At 45.7% G+C, this 20,303-nt stretch overlaps 1 protein-coding gene across 1 annotated transcript in view; it reads right to left on the bottom strand.

Moving 5' to 3' along the window:
* FAS (Fas cell surface death receptor) overlaps nucleotides 1-19,679 on the bottom strand; it is a 31,001-nt gene extending 11,322 nt beyond the window's left edge. Inside the window, exons 1-2 of the mRNA XM_079793334.1 lie at nucleotides 19,343-19,679; nucleotides 2,487-2,652 (exon numbers count right to left, since the gene is read on the bottom strand). Of these exons, the coding sequence (XP_079649460.1) occupies nucleotides 2,487-2,652; nucleotides 19,343-19,372 (196 nt within the window). The 5' untranslated portion in view covers nucleotides 19,373-19,679. The remainder of the gene's footprint in view (nucleotides 1-2,486; nucleotides 2,653-19,342) is intronic.
* Between the last annotated feature and the right edge of the window lie 624 nt (nucleotides 19,680-20,303).

Genomic DNA, 20,303 nt, shown 5'->3' with positions numbered 1-20,303 from the left:
CTTAGCTCATAAGCAGGATATATGCACCCCATGCTCATAGCAGCACCATTTACAATAGCTAAGATAGCCCAACTGCCCATCAGCAGATGAGTGGATTAAAAAACTGTGGTACATCTACACAATGGAATACTACGCTGCTGTAAAAAGGAGGGAACTCCTACCATTTGCAACAGCATGGATGGAGCTGGAGAGCATTATGCTAAGCAAAGTAAGTCAGTCAGAGAAAGATAAATATCACATGATCTCACTCATTGGTGGATTATAATGAACAACATAAACTGATGAACAAAAACAGATCCAGAGACAGAGAAGCATCAATCAGGTACTCAAACCTCAGAGGGAAGGTAGGGGAGGGTGGGGGTTAGGGGAAGAAATCAACCAAAGGACTTGTATGCATGCATATTAGCCTAACCTATGGACGCAGACAACAGGGGGTGAGGACATGATGGGGGGGGTGCGATGAGAGGGAAATGGGGGGGATAAGGACACACATGTAATACCTTAATCAATAATAAAAAAATGAAAGATTTAAATCCACAGGACAAGTTGAGGTGTTTAGCAAGTTATCAAAAGTCAAGAGGCATTCATTTTTTCCCATTTGGAGAAGAGTAAATAGCCTTAAATATAAAGGGTTGGGTTATAAGGGAGATCGTCTATAGGGTTATTAAAACCTGGAGAGAAGGCCAGGGAAGACTAGTAGAATCATAATAATAAAAGGCCAAGAGGCATCACGACCAAATCGACCAAGCAACTGGTCGCCATGAGGTGGCATTGAACACTTCTAGGTCCCTCCCCTCCCCCCACCCACGAGTGGGGATGGGGCAGGACCGGGGACTGGGGACTGGTGAGCGGGCTGAACTGCTGACCTCTTGGTCCCTCCCACAGCCCGCAGGCTCTGATGGATCAGCAATGATGAACGGGAAAATCGGGGTGGGTGGCAGGTGGACCAGGCTGTCAGGCTGTCAGGCTGTTGGGATCACCAGCTCATTCCCGGCTGCTCAGGGGCTCAGGCCTGAGGGAAAGCGGGCGCCGACAACTTCACCTCCATGCGTGTGCCGCTGAGAGAATGTGCTGCCTGCTGGGGGCTGCTCACGCCAGGATGGGTAGGTTGCGGGCACGCCCCGCAGCCTCCATCAAGGGCCTCAAGCCCCAGCGGCAGTGATGGCGGCAGCGCCAGCGTGAGCAGCCCCGAGCAGGCAGCATGTTCCATCAGCGGCCAGCCCAGCGCACACGCATGGAGGTGAATTCTCCAGTGCCCGCTTTCCCGCAGGCCTGAACCCTGGAGCAGCCGGGGATGAGCTGGTGATCCCAATGGCCTGACAGCCTGGCAGTGGAAGCCTGGGGACTGCTTCGGCCTGGGGACTGGCAAACAGGCAGAAGATGGCCCTGATCACAGGAGGCTAGGCCTAGGGACCCTACCTGCACGATTTAATCGTGCGCTGGGCCTCTAGTCTTCTTATAAACAGGACACGTGCCTGTTTAACAGCTTAAGTGCTGGGATTCTGGGAGGCCAACCATGAAACCCTACACAATCCTTTATGATTCTGCTAATCTGTAACATAAATCCAAGTGTTGTTTTCCTTTATCTTCCTGTCTTACTTCACAAAGCAGCAAGAACTTATTCATATCTGTATGAAACAGTCATCAGTCTACTCCATGTTGAAAAACAGCTTGCACAATTGCAGTCTGCTTAGCTTCCAATTTGCTGGTGTTAGAAGGATTTCCGATCTGAAACTGGTTTGTATTTCAAAATACTGACGTTTAAAGACCGTTGGTTTTTGTCTGTTGCTTTTCTAGCTTGGCTAGTTATTAAGCTGCAAAATGCAAATGCTGTTTGCAGGCTTCAGGGTTTCTAGTTGAGCAGAAGTACTGAAATACTTGCTTTCAGAGTACCACAATTATTATGAAATATTCTAATCCGTTCTGAAGTGATGAGCTTTAATACCCACAAATGAGTCTTCTTTTGCTAATGAAAAATGCAGCTAAATCCTCTCATTTCAGAAGTACATAGCATTTGTAAATTATACTTATTTATACCCACATCCAACAAGTGTGATAAAGATGAATTAAACGTGTCTTTTTTTTTCTTTTAATCCTCACCCGAGGATATTTTTTCCATTGATTTTTAGAGAGTGGAAGAGAGAGGGAAAGACAGAAAGAAGTATCAATGTGAGAGAAACACATCAATTGGTTGCCTCCTGCATGAGAGCCCGGGCCAGGGCCAGGGAGGAGCCTGCAATCAAGGTACATGCCCTTGACCGGAATCGAACCCAGGACCCTTTGGTCTGCAGGCCGACACACTATCCACTGAGCCAAACCGGCTAGTGCTAAACGTGTCTTGGGAAAATAATTTCCTAGTTGGTTTTTGTTCTTAGTAATGCAATTATACAGGAGAACCAAATGCTGTAAAAACCTTTTCTTCATCATTATGATGCTATTCCTCACCCTGATTCTCACTCTAATTGCTGCATGTGTGTGTGACATACCAGGAAGACATGGCAGGCAGCAGAAACTGCCCTGACGCTGTTGGCCTTCCGGGCACCCGGACTCCCTTTTGGTAATGTTCTTACTCGATTTCAACAGCTTAGAGTAGGTATTAGTCACTTGGGCATTATCGTCTTTAGTCGATGATTCAGCGAGAATGCCAAGTATCTGCAAAAGAAAAGCATGAAGAGAATGTTACTGACTTCTGATCTAAAGAACTTGGTAAGCAAGGATAAACTGCCCCAAATGGCTGTATTTGCCACGGCACACGGGCAAAATCGGTGTGGGGCTCCATCCTCCTGTTGTGTTGACCCATCTCCAAAAAAAGGAGCAGGCCCACTGAAGGACGGTTCAGATGTCAGGTTCTCCAATCTGCCCTGGAGACAGCATCATGAATGGGCTCTGGGCTCAAAAGTAAACACTGGCTCCCACTTACTGGCCTGGTGACTGTAAGTAAAGTCACTTGTATTTTTTAAAAGTTTTTGCATTAACTCAAGATTGCAGTATGCAAAGATGTAACCCAAACTTTACAGGCAAAAGCTGAGGCATTTTGACTGTGACAAGGCAGGAAACCCACAAAGAACTAAATGAGCTGAATGCTCAAAATTTTTTTATCAGAAAAGCTTTTGAAAAGGTGAGAAAATAGGTTAAATCAAACTCTGAAATGTGAATAAACTAAAACAAGTATCGAACAAATGGGGGGAAATGGAGGAATTGAAATAATTTTAAGTCTCTGTCATAACAAAGATTAAAAATCAGAGAAAACTCAATTGTATATTCTGCTGGGAATAATAATATTAGCTACTCCATTAATCAACTAATAATTAAGCAAATACTTTGTTGAGTACCTAATACGTGCCAGACAGATACCTTGGAACACAGCAGTAAACAGATAAGGATTCTACTCTCAAATAGTTTATATGTGAGTGAGTGGTCTACTTCTAACCAAAGCCCAGAAGGGAGTTTATTCAAGACAATCACTGTGCTTAGATCCTGCAGGAAGATGATGTGTTCACCAGGGAATATAGTGGCCATCCAGAGGGTTCAGTGCTGGAAGGTCAGGGATTAAGAAAGTAGAAAGAAGAGGGAACATTTCAAGAACAAAGAAATGTTTCAGCAGAAAATTATTTTAACCAACAAAATGTTGAGTGCTTATTTCTAGTTGCCAAGACTATGAGTGAGTTGTGATTGTGTGTGTGTGTGTGTGTGTTTTGCTTAACTCATCTGTTTTTTCTATATTTGACAGATGTTAGTTGTATAATAAAAATAAAATAAAAAGGGACAACTGTAGAGGTAGCAGGATTGTGTTAAACCTAAAGATCTTTGATTTATCATTTGTGCTATTCTTTTTCAATAAGAATAGACAATCTGGATAATAACAGTGGTTATAATAGCAGCCTAGAGTTTGGAAGGTGGAAAATATTCTAAATCTTTGAATTATTAGCACTTAATCCTTCATATAAATTTTCTATCTTTTGCTGTTCTAGGTTTCCATAGTAGTCCTATAATTTTACTAAATCCAACATCATAACCACTTATCTTTAATTGGATATATTTCCTTAAACTAGTGTTATTATCCAGTATAATAAAATAAAATTCTTAGTCACTTAAAAATGCATGTTAATGACGTGACTTAAAAGTTAGATATCTCAAGTTGAAAGTGGACATTTTAACTCCTCGTGGGGAACTTCAAACAGATTGATGAGAGTAAGTGGATGATGGGGTTCCAGGGAAAAGAGTCCCCCTCTACCTACCATGCGAACTCTCTTTCAAAATTCAGCTAAGAGGTAACAGAAGGCAATGGGTTACTTGTGAGGATGGTAGAAAGAGAAAGTGAGATTTTTTTTTTAAGTGTTGACACCAGCAGTCTCTAGCTAATTACTAAGATCTTAGTCATATAACCTGAAATTTGGTATTTCACGGTATTTACCATTTTAGAACAGAAAGGGTTTTAGAGATGCCCCAATTCAAGCCCCTCATTTGATAGAGGAAGCTGTGCCCCAAGCTCGTGTGGGGATTGGTCCACGGCATACTGCCAATTCAAGAGTGTCAGGACTCTTATGGGCTGAATCGCATCTCCCCCACCTCTAAATTCTTACGTTGAAGCCCTAACCCCCCAGTACCCCAAGGTATCACCATATTTAGAGATCAGGTCTTTAAAGAGAGAATTAAGTTAAAAATGAGGTCTGTAGAGTATGCCCTCACTCATAGGGACTAGGGTCCCTATAAGAAAGAAGAGGACATTTGGTCACAGACACCAAGGGAAGAAGGTGTGAAGACAGGAAGAAGGGCATTCATAAGCCAAGGAGGGAGGCTTGGAACAGGGCCTTTCCTCATGGCCTTTGGAAGGATCCAACCTGGACAACAGCTTGACTGCAGATGTCTGGCCTCCAGAACTGTGAGAAAATGAGTGTCTGCTGTGTAAGCCACCAGTCTGTGGTACTTGCTTTGTAATGCAGCCCTAGGAAATAAATACAGCCTCTTGATTCCCTCCGATTCTGAACCGGAAGGATGTTGTGGTACACAAGCACTTGGGACTCCTCATAGCTGAGCACAAGCAGTTCTCATCTTGCTCTAACACTGGGCTAAATAAACAAAAGATTTCAGATGGTTTTTGGAACTGATACCATCAGGGGCTGATAGGAACCTGAACCGCTTCTTCCCAGCCTTCCAGGCCCCACTAGGTGGGTTGACATATCGTTGTCCTCTGCTGCTGAGAGCACAAATGGAAAAATACATGAAGCTCAGCTGGTTAATTCTGCTCACTTGCTTTTTAGACTTATAGTTACTTATCAACACTAGCAGAAAAAGAAATTCTAAAGATACCATGAATAGTTCACTATTTCCAATTATCCTCTAACATATTTGTGTAAAAAATAAGGAAATAGTAATGACATTTTGAGGTAGGTACATTATTGAAAAACTGTCATAAAAATAGGTAAGATAAAATTTTCTACATGAAAAAGGCAAGTGAAGATTCTATTCATTCTTAAAAAACAAAAAACACAAAAAAAAACACATGTAAGTAAAAATACAAGGTAATCTTATCCTAATAATGTCTTCTTTCTTCCTTAAGATCAGTTTCTGGGAAGACCAGGAGAGAGATAGTTGTGGCAGGTTAGACCCCTAACCAATCAAGCAATACATAAAATAATAAAATGAGGAACCTAGAAAGTTCCGTCTGGGATTAGATTTTGAGTTCAGTGCTAGCATTTGAAAAATAGTTCTCAAAACCCTGACGGACATCAGAATCAAGTAGTGATGCTTAAAAAAAAAAGTGTGTAGGTCCCTCTATAGACCCAAAGATTCAGGATCTCTGAGAATGAGGCTCTCCTTGTGATTATCTTCAACAAGCACCCCAGTTATTGTGATATTCACCGCAGTGGAGAACAACTGTGTGACCGGGGTGACTCGGTGGTTGAGTGTCAACCTATGAACCAGAAGGTTACTGTTTGATTCCAGGTCAGGGCATATGCCTGGGTTGCGGGCTTGGTCCCTGGTGTGGGGTGTGGAGGAAGCAGCCAATAGGTGGTTCTCTCTCACCATTGATGTTTCTCTCTCTCTCTCTCTTTCTGTCTCTCCTTTCCTCTCTGAAATCAATAAAAAATTTTTTTTAAAAAAGGGAAGTAAAATAAAGGTTAGTAAGTTACACTTACATGTGAGGACATAAGAGCTTTATAGATTAACAACATTTGCAAGTGTTCTGCACTTGCAAATCAGAATTTGACTTTTCATGGAGAAATCATGACCCTTCTAAAAATAAGCCTGAATAAAACAGGTCATCTTTGGTGGGAGAAAAGTATAAAGGAAGGGCTATAAAATCCTAAACTAGAGCCCTAGCGTCCTCATGCCCAGAGGAGCCACAGTGGGAGCAGAGAAAGAGTAAAGCATTCAGGTGGAGCAGAGAAGAATGAGTAGGAAGGGCTTGTCAAAGGGGATGCCATTTGGTTCAGAGGAGTGAGGGCCACGTGGCATGTGGGCCTACATCTTCTTTCTAAGAGAAACCAAAATCCTCCAACATTTAAATGGTGGCAACTAGTATTAAAAATATATACATACACATACATACATTTTCTGTGTGTTAATACCATGCAGTCTAAATAAACCAGTCTGAAAAAAAAATACACAAAACAGTCTGGGGCAATGTAGGCCCAACTTTTGAAATTAGGCCTAAATCCATACAGACACTTACATGAAAAAAACAGTCTACGGTACTAGGATCTAGAAACCTTTTGTGAGGATGGCTAGAAGCCAAAGCTCAATTTTCAGCAGGGGCAAGAACCTTAACCCACTTGCTCTAAATTCATTCTCTATCTTTATCTCTCTCTGTCTCCCCTCCCCCACCACCTCCAAGATCTTTGCCCTCAGAAATCAATATTGATCTTTTTCACATCTTATATTTTTATGGCCTCCCAGGACACAGAGGGGAGTAAATCTACAATGCTGCAAGTTTTAACGAAAGGACAACCTGTTGTTAATGAATCCAATGCCGAGTTTATTATAAATATGCAAGTTTATCCCAGCCCACAGCTTAACAAAACCTGCAGTAGGCTTGCTCACTTTGCTGGGCTGAGTACATCCACCAGCTGGATTTGTAGTAAGATTTGCAAATTTATGAGATTTCCTTGCTCAAAATGCATAACTTCATACTAAATTCACTGTCATACCCACTTAGTGGAACATGTGCTAGTTGTCAAATATTGCTGTGAATGCTGATGCTAAATACCACAGGTGGGAGTGGCCTGGTTGCCCAAAAGGTCATTCCAAATCAAGAATGGAGCTGTGATCACAGGGGACATCTTTTCAGTTCCTTCTATGGGAGATGAAGTCACCGATCTTACAACAATCAGCTTTCTCATTTAGGCTTTACTACTCATGCTCTCACTTCAAAAAGAAATTTAGCAAAATAATTTATCGAAATGAAATTTAAAAAAAAACACAGTAAGGTAGGCAAGTAGATTGAATTACTTGTTCTTGTTTAAGACTGAATTAAAGAAACTGTACTTAATTGGTATTGGGAATCCAACAACATAAAAAGCCAAAAACACTTTATTTTTCTTTTTAAAGCCAGGGTCTTCCAGAAAATGATTATAACTTATGAGGTAGTTAAATGCTGTTTCCCCACTTTTGTGAATGGATGCACACACACACATAGCATAAAAAGTACAATGCATACATAACACACGGGCTAAACAAAACGCAGACTGGGGTAGTGTAGGCCCAATTTTTTTAATAGGCCTAAATCTATACTCATGTGAAAAAAACAGTCTACTGGATCCAGAAACCTATGTAAGGTACTATGTAAGTTCTAAAATAATTTTTAGGTAATTATATATACATACACACACATATACATATATATATGGCTTTGATAATAATAAATATATATGTATATATGCATATATGTGTGTGTATGTGTATATACATATATCTCCCAGTACATTTAAAAAATGTTTCCTTTAGAGTAAATTATAAGTAATAAAATAATGTGACAAGAATTATAGTAATATAAGGTCATTTAATAAATGCACTCTCTATAATGCATCCAATAAATGTTATGATATAAAAATTATGTAGAAATAGAAAAAGATTGGTGAATACACAAACTGACAAGAGGCAGACTATAAAAAGTGCTGAATAAATATGCAATTTTGTACATGTGTATGCAAGGCTAGGAGGCTGTAAATAAAATAAAAAACACTTGTATTAGGTGGTGAAATAATGAGTGACTTCTTTTTCAAGAATTACTTTTTGTTTTACATCATATGATCAATGTCTCTATATTTACTTATTTAAAAAGAAAAAGGAGATGGAGTCACTGTCCTAATTTGGGTTAACTTGCTTTTAATCTTATGGATCAAATTTGAAATTATGTCCTTGTTATTATTTTTTATCATACGTAAATAGTCTTTAGTACCTATTAGAAAACATGGGACTCATTAAGGGACTTTTGAAACCCAAGATAATTTGCCAAAAGGTATTTAACTCACAAGGGGTTTTCAAGAGGGGAATTTCCTTATTCAGGTTTTTGATCATTTCTTAAAAAACAGTTATTCTCTCCAACTGACCTTTGTTCTATAGTGATCCAGCTGCCATTCTCATGGCCTTCAGAGAGATTCCTTCAAAATACTGACACTTCCACGATAAGAACTATTTAGAAGGAAATTACTAGTGTCCCAGAGAGATTTACTTAGAAACAGCATCAACCCCAAACAGTCTCAACCCCAAACCAAGCTCCCCAGCTTAGAGCACCGGAGCTGAGAACAGGTGCCCACAAAACATCTGGCTATGAGTATCAGTGGGGATTCTGCCCACCAGGGAGAAATGAAAGTCTACTAGAGACACAGGTACCCTCCTAAAGGGTCACAAAATCTCACTCACAGCCACTCACCCTGGCATCCGGTGGAGTCGATTAGAGTCACTGGAGGAGAGACTGGGGTTTGTGACTCTGAAGAGAGAGCTGAAGGACCATCCACCAGGATTCCTGTATGGAGTCCTTCTCCCATACCATAGACCTCATCTTTCTTGGGTGGAGCTCTCCCCTGCAGATGGCATCAGCCTGGGGCAGTGGTCGGCAAACCGCGGCTCGCGAGTCACATGCGGCTCTTTGGCCCTTTGAGTGTGGCTTTTCCACAAAATACCACGGCCTGGGCGAGTCTATGTTGAAGAAGTGGCGTTAGAAGAAGTTTAAGTTTAAAAAATCTGGCTCTCAAAAGAAATTTCAATCGTTGTACTGTTGATATTTGGCTCTGTTGACTAATGAGTGTGCCGACCACTGGCCTGGGGGAATGCAATAGCTCACTGCCTGGACTCCCTGTTGTCCTACCCTGTGGAACTTATGCCTTATTGAGCAGTCAGCTGCCTGGGCTGGGGTGTAGGCAGACTCAGGGGTGTCAGTGACTACGTTGTGTGGCTTTGGGATGGGGGACATGCACCCTAATTTTTCATGAACCTGACTGGCAATGCCTCCTCACCATGGATAATCTGCTGTCACCACACTTGGGGCTCCTGGCAAATCCAATCTCCTGTTAGTGGCTCCACCCAGAATCCAGGCAAGACTGAGTTGTGTGACTCAGGAGTGGGAGCCACTACCCCCAACCCCCAAGCCTGATGGATACCTCTCCCTCATGGGAGATCCACTAACCCTATCTTCCTGACTCCTTATGTCCCCACCCTGCTGAGATTGAACTCCTGACAGAATCTGGGAAACACTGAGATGCATGGCTCTAGGACAAGAGCCATTTTCCCCTCACATGCCAGACTGGTGCAGAGCCCTCCCTTCACACGGCCAAATCTTGGTCTCTTTGGACCTGATAAACTGCTGGCCTGGCACTGGTGACTCCCTGAGACCCTTCCACACCACAAAGGTGTGTGAGCACCCAGCAGGTGGCAGCTAGGCTTGGTCTACCCTGGGACATTTGCTGAGTAGCCTCAGACCCAAGTTTAAACCTGTATCAATCTGCTGAGCAGCACTCACTGAGAATGTATCTCATGTAAGTTGAGTACCACCAGAGGTTCTGTGACTGAGCCTAACTGGCAGCTGGCAGGCAGAGGCAGGTGGAGGCAGATCTTGGGGAGCCTTGGGCCTTTTGCCACTGGGTTCGGTGCTGGTGGAAAGCAACTTGGTGTGCAGCTTGATCCAGTCCTTCCCATATACACCAAGGCCCACAAACTGTGGATCACTTTGTATCTCCAAACAGGTAGCCCAGGGCTAGTCACAGGCAGTGTCTGACATTGACCTGCACCAGAGTCCCTCCAAAAAGACCCTAGAACAGACACATCCAGTGGCCAGCTTCAGACAGCATCAGAGCAGGATCCAATTAGCTTCAAAAGTGGTACCAGACCCTGCTGAGGTGTAATCTGCTTCCTATGGTCAGCATCTGCACAGCAGCTTGTACACTGCGGTCGGGGTCAATCCTCACAGTCACCCAGCCTGAGGGATGGCCTCATGCATGAATGGGGCAGTAACGATCAAGATTCATTTACAACAGGAGGGACCACATAACCCAACAAGGGACATTCCTGGAGCACCCAACGCAGCTGATCAAGGAGACTGTGCCACTGGCTCCCCCAGGACACCTACTACATAAGGCCACCATACAAAGGCTAAGAGATGTATCAGATCAATCTAATACATAGAAACAAACATAAAGAGGCAGCCAAACTGGGGAGACAAAGAAACAAATTCCAAATAAAAGAAAAGGAAATCTCCAGAAAAAGAGCTAAATGAAATGGAAGTAAGCAATTACCAGAAATAGAGTTCAAAAAAGTGGTTATAAGGACACTCAAGGAACCTAGTGAGAACTTAAACAGCATGAAAAAATGACACAGAAAGCATAAAAAAATAACCAGTAAGAAATAAAGAATACAATATCTGAAATAAAGAATACACTAGAGCCCTAACTGGTTTGGCTCAGAGGATAGAGTGTCGGAATGTGGACTGAAGGGTCCCAGGTTTGATTCCGGTCAAGGGTATGTACCTTGGTTGTGGGCACATCCCCAGTAGGGGGTGTGCAGGAGGCAGCTGATCAATGTTTCTCTCTCATCGATGTTTTTAACTCTCTAACTCTATCCTTCTCCCTTTCTGTAAAAAAATCAATAATATATATATATTTTTAAAAAAGAATACACTAGAAATAATAAACAGTAGATTAGATGAAGCAGAGGATCGAATCAGTGATTTGGAAGACAAGGTAGCAGAAAATACCCAGTCAGAGCAGCAAGAAGGAAGAATAATTCTAAAAAATGAGGATAGTTTAAGGGACCTTTGGGACAACATGAAGCATAACATTTGCATTATAGGGGTACCAGAAGGAGGGAGAGCACAAGGGATTGAGAACCTATTTGAAGAAATAATGACCAAAAACTTCCCTAACCTGGTGAAGAAAAAAGACACACAAGTCCAGGAAGTGCAGAGAGTCCCAAACAAGATGAACCCAAAGAGGTAGGTGAAGGTGAAAGAGGGCATAGAGGGGATAAATGGTAATGGGGTGGGGGTGGGGGAGAGATGAGCTCAAAGAGGCTCACACCAAGACATATCATAATTAAAATGACAAAGGTTGGCCTTGGCTAGTGTGGCTAAGTGGTTGGAGCATGGCCTGTGCACTGAAGGGTTGCGGGTTTGATTCCTGGTCAAGAGCATCTACTGTGGTTGTGGATTCACTCTCTGCTCCTGGTCAAGGCGTGTGCAGTAGGCAACCAGTTGATGTGTCTCCTTCACATCAATATTTTTCTCTCTCTCTCTCCCTCTCTCTTCCTCCCTTTCACTATCTCTGAAAAGCAATAAAAATAAAAAACCTTCAGGTGAAGATTAAAATTTAAAAAAATGGCAAAGGCTGGGCGAGGCCGTGTGCCCCTGGATCCGGGTGAGGCCGTGGGCCCCTGGATCTGGGTGAGGCCACGCGACCCTGGGTCTGGGAGAGGCCACGCGCCCCTGGGTCCGGGTGAGGCCATGCGCCCCTGGGTCCCGGGGAAGCTAGATCCCGGGTCCGGGTGAGGCCGTGTGCCGCTGGATCCGGGTGAGGCTGGGTCCCGGGCCCGGGTGAGGCCACGCGCCCCTGGGTCCGGGTAAGGCCACACGCCCCTGGGTCCGGGTGAGGCCACGCGCCCCTGGGTCCGGGGGAAGCTAGATCCCGGGTCCGGGTGAGGCTGTGTGCCCCTGGATCCGGGTGAGGCTGGGTCCCGGGCCCGGGAGAGGCCACGCGCCCCTGGGTCCGGGTGAAGCTGAATCCTGGGTCTGGGTGAGGCCGTGTGCCCCTGGGTCCGGGTGAGGCTGGGTCCCGGGTCCGGCTGAGGCCGTGGGCCCCTGGATCCGGGTGAGGCCACGCAACCCTGAGTCTGGGAGAGGCCACGCGCCCCTGGGTCCGGGTGAGGCCGCGCGCCCCTGGGTCCGGGTGAGGCCATGTGCCCCTGGGTCCGGGTGAAGCTGGATCCCAGGTCCAGGTGAGGCCGTGTGCCCCTGGATCTGGGTGAGGCTGGGTACCGGGCCCGGGTGAGGCCACGCGCCCCTGGGTCCGGGTGAGGCCACGCGCCCCTGGGTCCAGGTGAAGCTGGATCCCGGGTCCGGGTGAGGCCGTGTGCCCCTGGATCCGGGTGAGGCTGGGTACTGGGCCCGGGTGAGGCCACGCGCCCCTGGGTCTGGGAGAGGCCACGCGCCCCTGGGTCTGGGTGAGGCCATGCGCCCCTGGGTCCAGGTGAAGCTGGATCCCGGGTCCGGGTGAGGCCGTGTTCCCCTGGATCCGGGTGAGGCTGGGTCCCGGGTCCGGGTGAGGCCACGCGACCCTGGGTCTGGGAGAGGCCACGCGCCCCTGGGTCCGGGTGAGGCCACGTGCCCCTGGGTCCGGGTGAAGCCTTGCCCCTGGGTCCGGCCGAGACCAAACCAGAGGGAATCGGACCTGCATTACCACCATTTGTCCACCATCCAGAGCTGAAAAGTCAGTGCCGACATGTACACATAAGGAACTGGTGGACATTGATATTGGGTCTCAAAAGAACTGTTGGTCCAGAAAGAAACTCACTACAGACTGATTCATTTGCCTGTCAGCATAACTATTATTGCTCGTCCCACATTCAGTTCTTATAAGTATATCTCTAGTGACACATGATCTCGCTCATCTAGGGGAAATGATGAACAACATAGACTGATGAACAAGAACAGAAACAGAAACAAGGAGGCATCGATCGGACTATCGGGCCTCAGAGGGAGGATAGGGGAGGGTGGGGGGAGGGGGGAGAGATCAACCAAAGGACTTGTGTGCATGCATATGAGCCTAACCAATGGTTAAGTTCAACAGGGGGTTGGGGCATCCGTGTGGAGGGGTGTGGGATGGGAATGGAAGGATGAGGACAAATATGTGACACCTTAATCAATAAAGAAATTAAAAAAAAAACAACTGGAAACAAAAGTAAAAAAAAACAAAAAAGAATGTGTACTAATGAAATGGTACTATACCCGAGTGAGCCTGAAAAATAATTAAAACTGGCAGCTCTTCCTCTCATCTCTGCCGGATGTGAATTTAATGAAGTCTCCTCCTGTCAGAGGATTTCATTGGTTTGTTTAAAAACAAAACTACAGGCTTGCTGTTTTTACTTAATTCATTATGATAATCACAAAGCATAACCTTCCCCACCTCCCCCCAAAAACACTTTATTTAAATAAAAAGATGAAGTAAAAAAATAAAAAAATGGCAAAGGTTAAAGACAAAGAGAGAATCTTAAAAGCAACTAGACTACCTTCTTACACCAAACAGAAGAATAAACTCAAAATGGATTAAAAGTAAGACTCAAAACTATAAATATCCTAGAAGAAAACATATGCAATAAAATCTTAGTCATTTCGTGTAGCAATCTTTTCTCTAATGTCTCCTTGGGCAAGTGAAACTAAAGAAAAAATAAACAAATGGGACTATATCAAACTAAAATATTTTGCACAGCAAAGTAAACCATCAACAAAATGAAAATACAACCCTCTGATTGGGAGGACATTCACCAATGATACATGCCAGCCTCATTAGTCAACAGAGCCAAATATCAACAGTACAACGATTGAAATTTCTTTTGAGAGCCAAATTTTTTAAACTTAAACTTCTTTTAATGCCACTTCTTCAAAATAGACTCTCCCAGGCCGTGGTATTTTGTGGAAGAGCCACACTCAAGGGGCCAAAGAGCCACATGTGGCTCACGAGCTGCAATTTGCCGACCATGGATACATGCAATAAGGTGTTACATGCAAAATTTATGAAGAACTTATATAATTCAATACCAAAAAAACAAACAACCTAATTAAAAAATGGACAAAAGACCTAAATAGACACTTCTCCAAAGAAGATATACAGATGCCCAATAGACATATGAAAAAATGTTCAACATCACTAATCATCAGAGAAATTCAAATTAAAATCACAATGAGATATCACCTCACACCTGTCAGAATGGCTATCAATAAATCAACAAATAATAAGTGTTGGTGAGGATATGGAGAAAAGGGAACCCTTGTACACTGTTGGTGGGAATACAGACTGGTGCAGCCGCTGTAGAAAGCAGTATGGAGTTACCTCAAAAAATTAAAAATGGAACTACCTATGACTCAGCGATTCCACTTCTGAAAATATATCTGAAGAAAACTGAAACAGTAATTCAAAAGAGTATATGCACACTACTATGTTCATTGCAGTGTTATTTACAACTAGAGGCCCAGTGCACGAAATTCGTGCACGGGGGTGTGTGTCCCTCAGCCCAGCCTGCACCCTCTCTAATCTGGGACCCCTCGAGGGATGTCCGACTACACGTTTAGGCCCGATCCTACCGGGATCACAATCCTGGACTGCTGGCTCCCAACCACTCACCTGCCTGCCTGCCTGATTGCCCTAACTGCTTCTGCCTGTCATCTCATCACCCCCTAACCACTCCCCTGCCAGCCTGATTGATGCCTAACTGATGACCTGCCAGCCTATTTGCCCCTAACTGCCCTCCCCTGCAGGGCTGGTCACCCCTACCTGCCCTCCCCTGCAAGGCTGGTCACCCCTAACTGCCCTCCCCTGCAGGCCTGGTCACCCCTAACTGCCCACCACTACAGGCTTGATCACCCCCACCTGCCCTCCCTTGCAGGCCTGGTCCCTCCCAACTATCCTCCCCTGCTGGCCTGATCACCCACAACTGCCCTCCCTTGCAGGCCTGGTCCCTCCCAACTGCCCTCCCCTGCTGGCCATCTTGTGGTGGCCATCTTGTGTCCACATGGGGGTAGCCATCTTGTGTGTTGGAGTGATGGTTAATTTGCATATTACTCTTTTATTAGATAGGATAGCCAATATTTGGAAACAGCCTAAGTACCCATCAGTAAATGAGTGGATTAAAAAAAAAACAACAACAATAAAATTGTAGTACATTTACACAATGGAAAACTACTCAGCCTTAAAAAAAAAAGACATCTTGCCGGCCAGTGTGGCTCAGTGATTGAGAGATGATCCATGAAACAAGAGGTCACCAGTTCGATTCCAGGTTAGGGCACATGCCAGGGTTGTGGGCTCAATCCCCAGCAGGGGCATGCAGGAAGCAGCCAATCGATGATTCTCTCTCATTGATGTTTCTGTCTCGCTATACCTCTTCCTTCCTCTCCCTCTAAAATCAATAAAAACCTTTTTTTTAAAGGAAATCTTATTTGTTGTGACAATATTAATAGACCTGGAGAAAGAAACTAGTCAGAGGAAGACAAGTATCATGTGATTTCACTCTTATGTGGATTCTAATGAACAAAATAAACTAACATACAAAATAGAAAGCGATTGACAGAGAACAGATTGACAGCTGTCAGAGGGGAAGGGTTTGGGGGTTAGGGTGAAAATGTAAAGGGTTAAGCAAAAAAAGAACCAAAAAACCCCACAAAAAACCTCATAGACACAGAAAACAGTGTGGTGATTACTGGGAAAAGGAGGTAGGGAGATATAGAAGAATGTAAAGAGGGGATAAATGGTAAGTTGGAGTAGTAAACACATAATATAATACACAGATGAGATATTATAGAATTATACATGTAAAACCTACATAATTTTATTAACCAATGTTACTCCAATAAATTCAATTTTAAAAAAAGAAACTTCAGAATAGAGGCATGATATTAGGCAAGTGGTGGGTGCAAGGCAGGCCTCTGTGTAACTAAATTTAAAAGAGTCACTTTAGAAGGAAGAAATGGAGGACAGACTACAGAATGTAAACGATTATCTGGGTGACAGGGTTATGTCAGTTTTTGTTTCTTTTTACTCATCTGCATTTATAAATTATCCTATCTAATAAAATATTAATATGCAAATTGACCCTACCTTCACTACACCCACAAGCCATGCCCACCAGCCAATCAGGAGCGAGTATGCAAATTAACTCAACCAAGATGGCTGCAGCCACGGAGCAAACAGGAGGCTTGGGTTTCCCTGACAGTGGAGGAAGCCAAGCTTCCTGCACAACCTGGCCAGCCCAGGCCTCCACTCAAGGCTACAAAGTTGCAATTATAGAAGATAAATAAATCCCAACAAAAATGGCTGTGGCCATGGAGAGAGCAGAAGGCTTGGGTTTCCACAGCAATGGAGGAAGCCAAGTTCCTGGCCTGCCCTGGCCTCCACTCAAGGCTACAAAGTTTCAATTATAGAAGATAAATAAATCCCAGATACCAGGGCCTCCACTTGGGTCACCAGGAGGCATGGCTGGCCTGCAAACCCCCACAGGCCCCTCGCCTAGGCCGCCCCACGCCCCAAGGGAACCCCCACCCTGATCCAGGATACCCTTCAGGGCAAATCAGCTGGCCCCCACCCATGCACCAGGCTTCTATCCTATCTAATAAAAGAGTAATATGCAAATTGACCATCACTCCAACACACAAAGATGGCTGCCCCCATGTGGTCAAAGATGGCTGCCCCCATATGGACATAAGATAGCCGCCACAAGATGGCCAGCAGGGGAGGACAGTTGGGAGAGATCAGTCCAGTAGGGGAGGGCAGTTGTGGGTGATCAGGCCAGCAGGGGAGGATAGTTGGGAGGGACCAGGCCTGCAAGGGAGGGCAGTTGGGGGTGATCAAGCCTTCAGGGGAGGGCAGTTAGGACTGACCAGGCCAGCAGAGGAGAGAAGTTGGGGGCAACCGGCCTGCAGGGAAGGGCAGTTGGGGGGGGGTACCCAGGCCTGCAGGAGAGAGCAGTTGGGGGCAAACAGGCTGGCAGGGGAACAGTTAGGCATCAATCAGGCTGGCAGGGGAGTGGTTAGGGGGTGATCAGGCTGGCAGGCAGAAGCAGTTAGGGGCAATCAGGAAGGCAGGCAGGCGAGCAGTTGGGAGCCAGCAGTCCTGGATTGTGAGAGAGTGTCAGACTGCCCATTTAGGCCTGATCCCTTGAGGAGTCCCAGATTGGAGAGGTGCAGGCTGGGCTGAGGGAAACACCCCCATGCACGAATTTTGTGCACCGGGCCTCTAGTATTTAATAAATCGTAATTTTCTAGGCCACATACTATATAAATAACGGGTGTCCCAAAAATGTATACCTACACTTTGAATAATTATAAAGTCCATGTTTATTAAAAAAAGCATTTCATTTTCAAAATTGAACTATCAGCTGTTAAAGTGTGTATACATTTTTTGGAGCACCCTGTATAATAAACAAGTTGTATTTAATTTATGATATTGTACATAATACAACAACATGAATATATAAATAAATGTATGCATATAGATGAATGTATGTGCATACATTATTTCAGAAAAACAAGGTTTTCTTTGTGCTTTAAATATGCTCCTCTTGTAAAGGTGCTATAGTATAAAGTTAAGTAAGTATAGCTCCCTGCTTTGATAATGTTGCTACATGTACTAGTATTGCTGTCCCTAGAACTAGGAGGGATTTCCAAAGCAAACAACATTGCAATAATGTAGTCATTAATTATAAGGAAGAGAAAGGATGTGGGCTTTTTAATTTATTGATTGATTTTAAAGAGAGAGAAAGAGAGAGAGAGAAACATCGATTTGTTGTTCCACTTATTCATGCATTCATTGGTTGATTCTTCTTATATGCCTTTTCAGGGGATCAAACGCACACCCTGGGCGTATCAGAATAATGCTCCTGAACTACCCCGCCAGGGCAAGAAGGATGTGATTTGAGATTGTATAAATGGTTTCTCAATTTTGATTTTTAAATTTTCTCTAAGGAAGTTTCTAAAGGCCCCAAATATTGCACCTTATTTCTGAAGGAACCAGGGAGAATTAATTTTTCCAATCTGGGAGATTTTTTTTCCCAATCATAAGATGGTGCCAGACATTATTGTGTTTGATTTTCTTTCAACTTCTGTTTTTTTTGTGTGTTTTTTTTGGAAATGGGTGCAATCAACAAACTCCCTGGGCTTTGCAATTAAGTTAAATCCCAGCCTTGTCACCTATTAGCTGTGTGAGCTCGGTTGAAAAACTTTCCAAATGCCATTTTGCCATCTGTAAAATGGACACGAGGCCATCCTGCTCGCTACACAGCTGTTGTGAGAACTGCTTGAGATCATGTTATTAACACTCCTAACAGTGCCTGGAACTTCGGTGGGACCCAATAAAATAAGAATCGATTGGCTTTCAGAGGCTTTGAGACTCGATGAGCCTGCTGAGGCCACGATTATTCTATTAGCCACGAGGAGCTGGCATTTCTGAGAAGGGGACTCCAAAAGAGGTGGGCTTCTTAGGCCAAGTGCAGGCGCCAGGGCACGCGCGCTGTGGGAGCCGGCGCCGCAGCGCTGAGGCCGACACTCCCTCCAGCCCCGAGGTCAAACTCGCGTGGGAGTGCGTGCACGCCAAGAAAGTTTCCAAGGAGAAAATGAAAAGCAGGAAGGAAAAAAACAACACTGAGACAGTGACTTGCAGTCTTAAGGAGAGGGATTTCCGGAAGCAAACAAAAACAGTTTCTTTTTCTGCGACACGACAAGAGAGCAAACCAGACGTAAGCAGCGCCAAGTTCACTTTTGCAAAAAGAAACGGTGCGGCCGAAAGCCTCAGGTGCAACCGCTGCCTCGGGCTCATTCCCTAACGTTGCGGGAAACGGGCGATGCCGGTTCCAGCCCGCGTCCCCCCTCCGCCGGGCGCGCACTCCCACGGCCCGGAGCGGACCTGCGGCTGGACTCGTAAGGACATGTTCGGAAGACGCCCCTCGTCTCTCCCGCCCAGCGGTCCCTCCAGCGCCCCCCAGACCTCCCAGGCCCCGGCGCGGCGCACAGAGGTTCCCCGAGAGCACCCGGAGCGAAGGTCCTAGCAGCCCCGGGGACGCTGGGGATCGCCATCCCGGGGCGCGGCCGCCCCTCCCCGCCCCCGCCGCGCGCTGCAGCGCCCGCCCCACCCCGGCGGGGAGGACTCACCAGGAGCAGGAGAACCCCGATCCGGGGCATCGCTGGGGAGCGATCCGACGAAGTTTAAGAGCTTCTCGAGTCCCGGCAGCGCGGGTCAGCTCCCGGGGAGAAATGACAGCCCCGCCCGGCCTCTCCCGGGGCCCAGCACTGGGGCGGGGTGACTCACAGCTCCCTGCTTCTCTCTCCAGAGTGTCTCGGAGCACCTGTGCGCGGTGCTCCCTGAAGCGACCAAAGGAAATGCGCCTCCTCCCTCCCGGGCCAGGGGGAGGGGAGGAAGCCTTGCGGGGAACTCCTGGCTGGGGAGAGCGCACTGATTCGGCCCCTAGCCGGGGTGGGGAGAGGGAGGCGGGGAGGAGGAACGCAGAGCCGGGGGGTGGAGAAAGTGAGGTTTATTGCACAAATGGGCATTCCCCATTCGGGGGCATTTCCACAGTCGTCCGCCTTGTCCCGCTCAGACGAGGACACCGAGTTGCTGTCCTATGGGAACTCCTCAGCAGTTCTAACTGGGAAGGTTGGGCAGGATTTGAGCTCTGGCTGGGAGCTCTGAACGCTCAAGTCCTGTGCGGGCCAGGAGCCTTGGCTGGTTGCCGAGAACACCGGGCCCTCGCTCAGCTGGGGGGGTTGGGGGGGGGCGGGTCGCAGGAGTCCTGACTAGTGTGTGCAGTGACCGTGATCCCCCGAGAAGATCCAGGCGTTGTGCTGTGGGGATTCTGCAAGAGACGGAGGACTCCTTAGCTTTTGTTTCTCAAGAGGAGAACAAAGCTTACTTTCTACTCCTGATACATCCCCCAGCTCCGGCTGTATTTAAGGTTCATAATAACTTCCCCTCCTTTCCTTTATTACTCATTTCCTGGTCGATTTTCTTTAAAAAAAACAAACGGGGGGGGGGGGGGTGTTAGTAATTCTTTGGTGCTCTGGTTAGCACCTCTCAGTTATTTTGGAAAAAGTAGATCTGTCTGTTTAGGTAGTT

The sequence above is a fragment of the Cnephaeus nilssonii genome (assembly GCF_951640355.1).
Source record: "Cnephaeus nilssonii genome assembly, chromosome: 16".
Classification (NCBI taxonomy): Eukaryota; Metazoa; Chordata; class Mammalia; order Chiroptera; family Vespertilionidae; genus Cnephaeus; species Cnephaeus nilssonii.
Note: the sequence above shows the minus strand (reverse complement) of the source record. Positions and strands in the feature narration are given on the sequence as shown.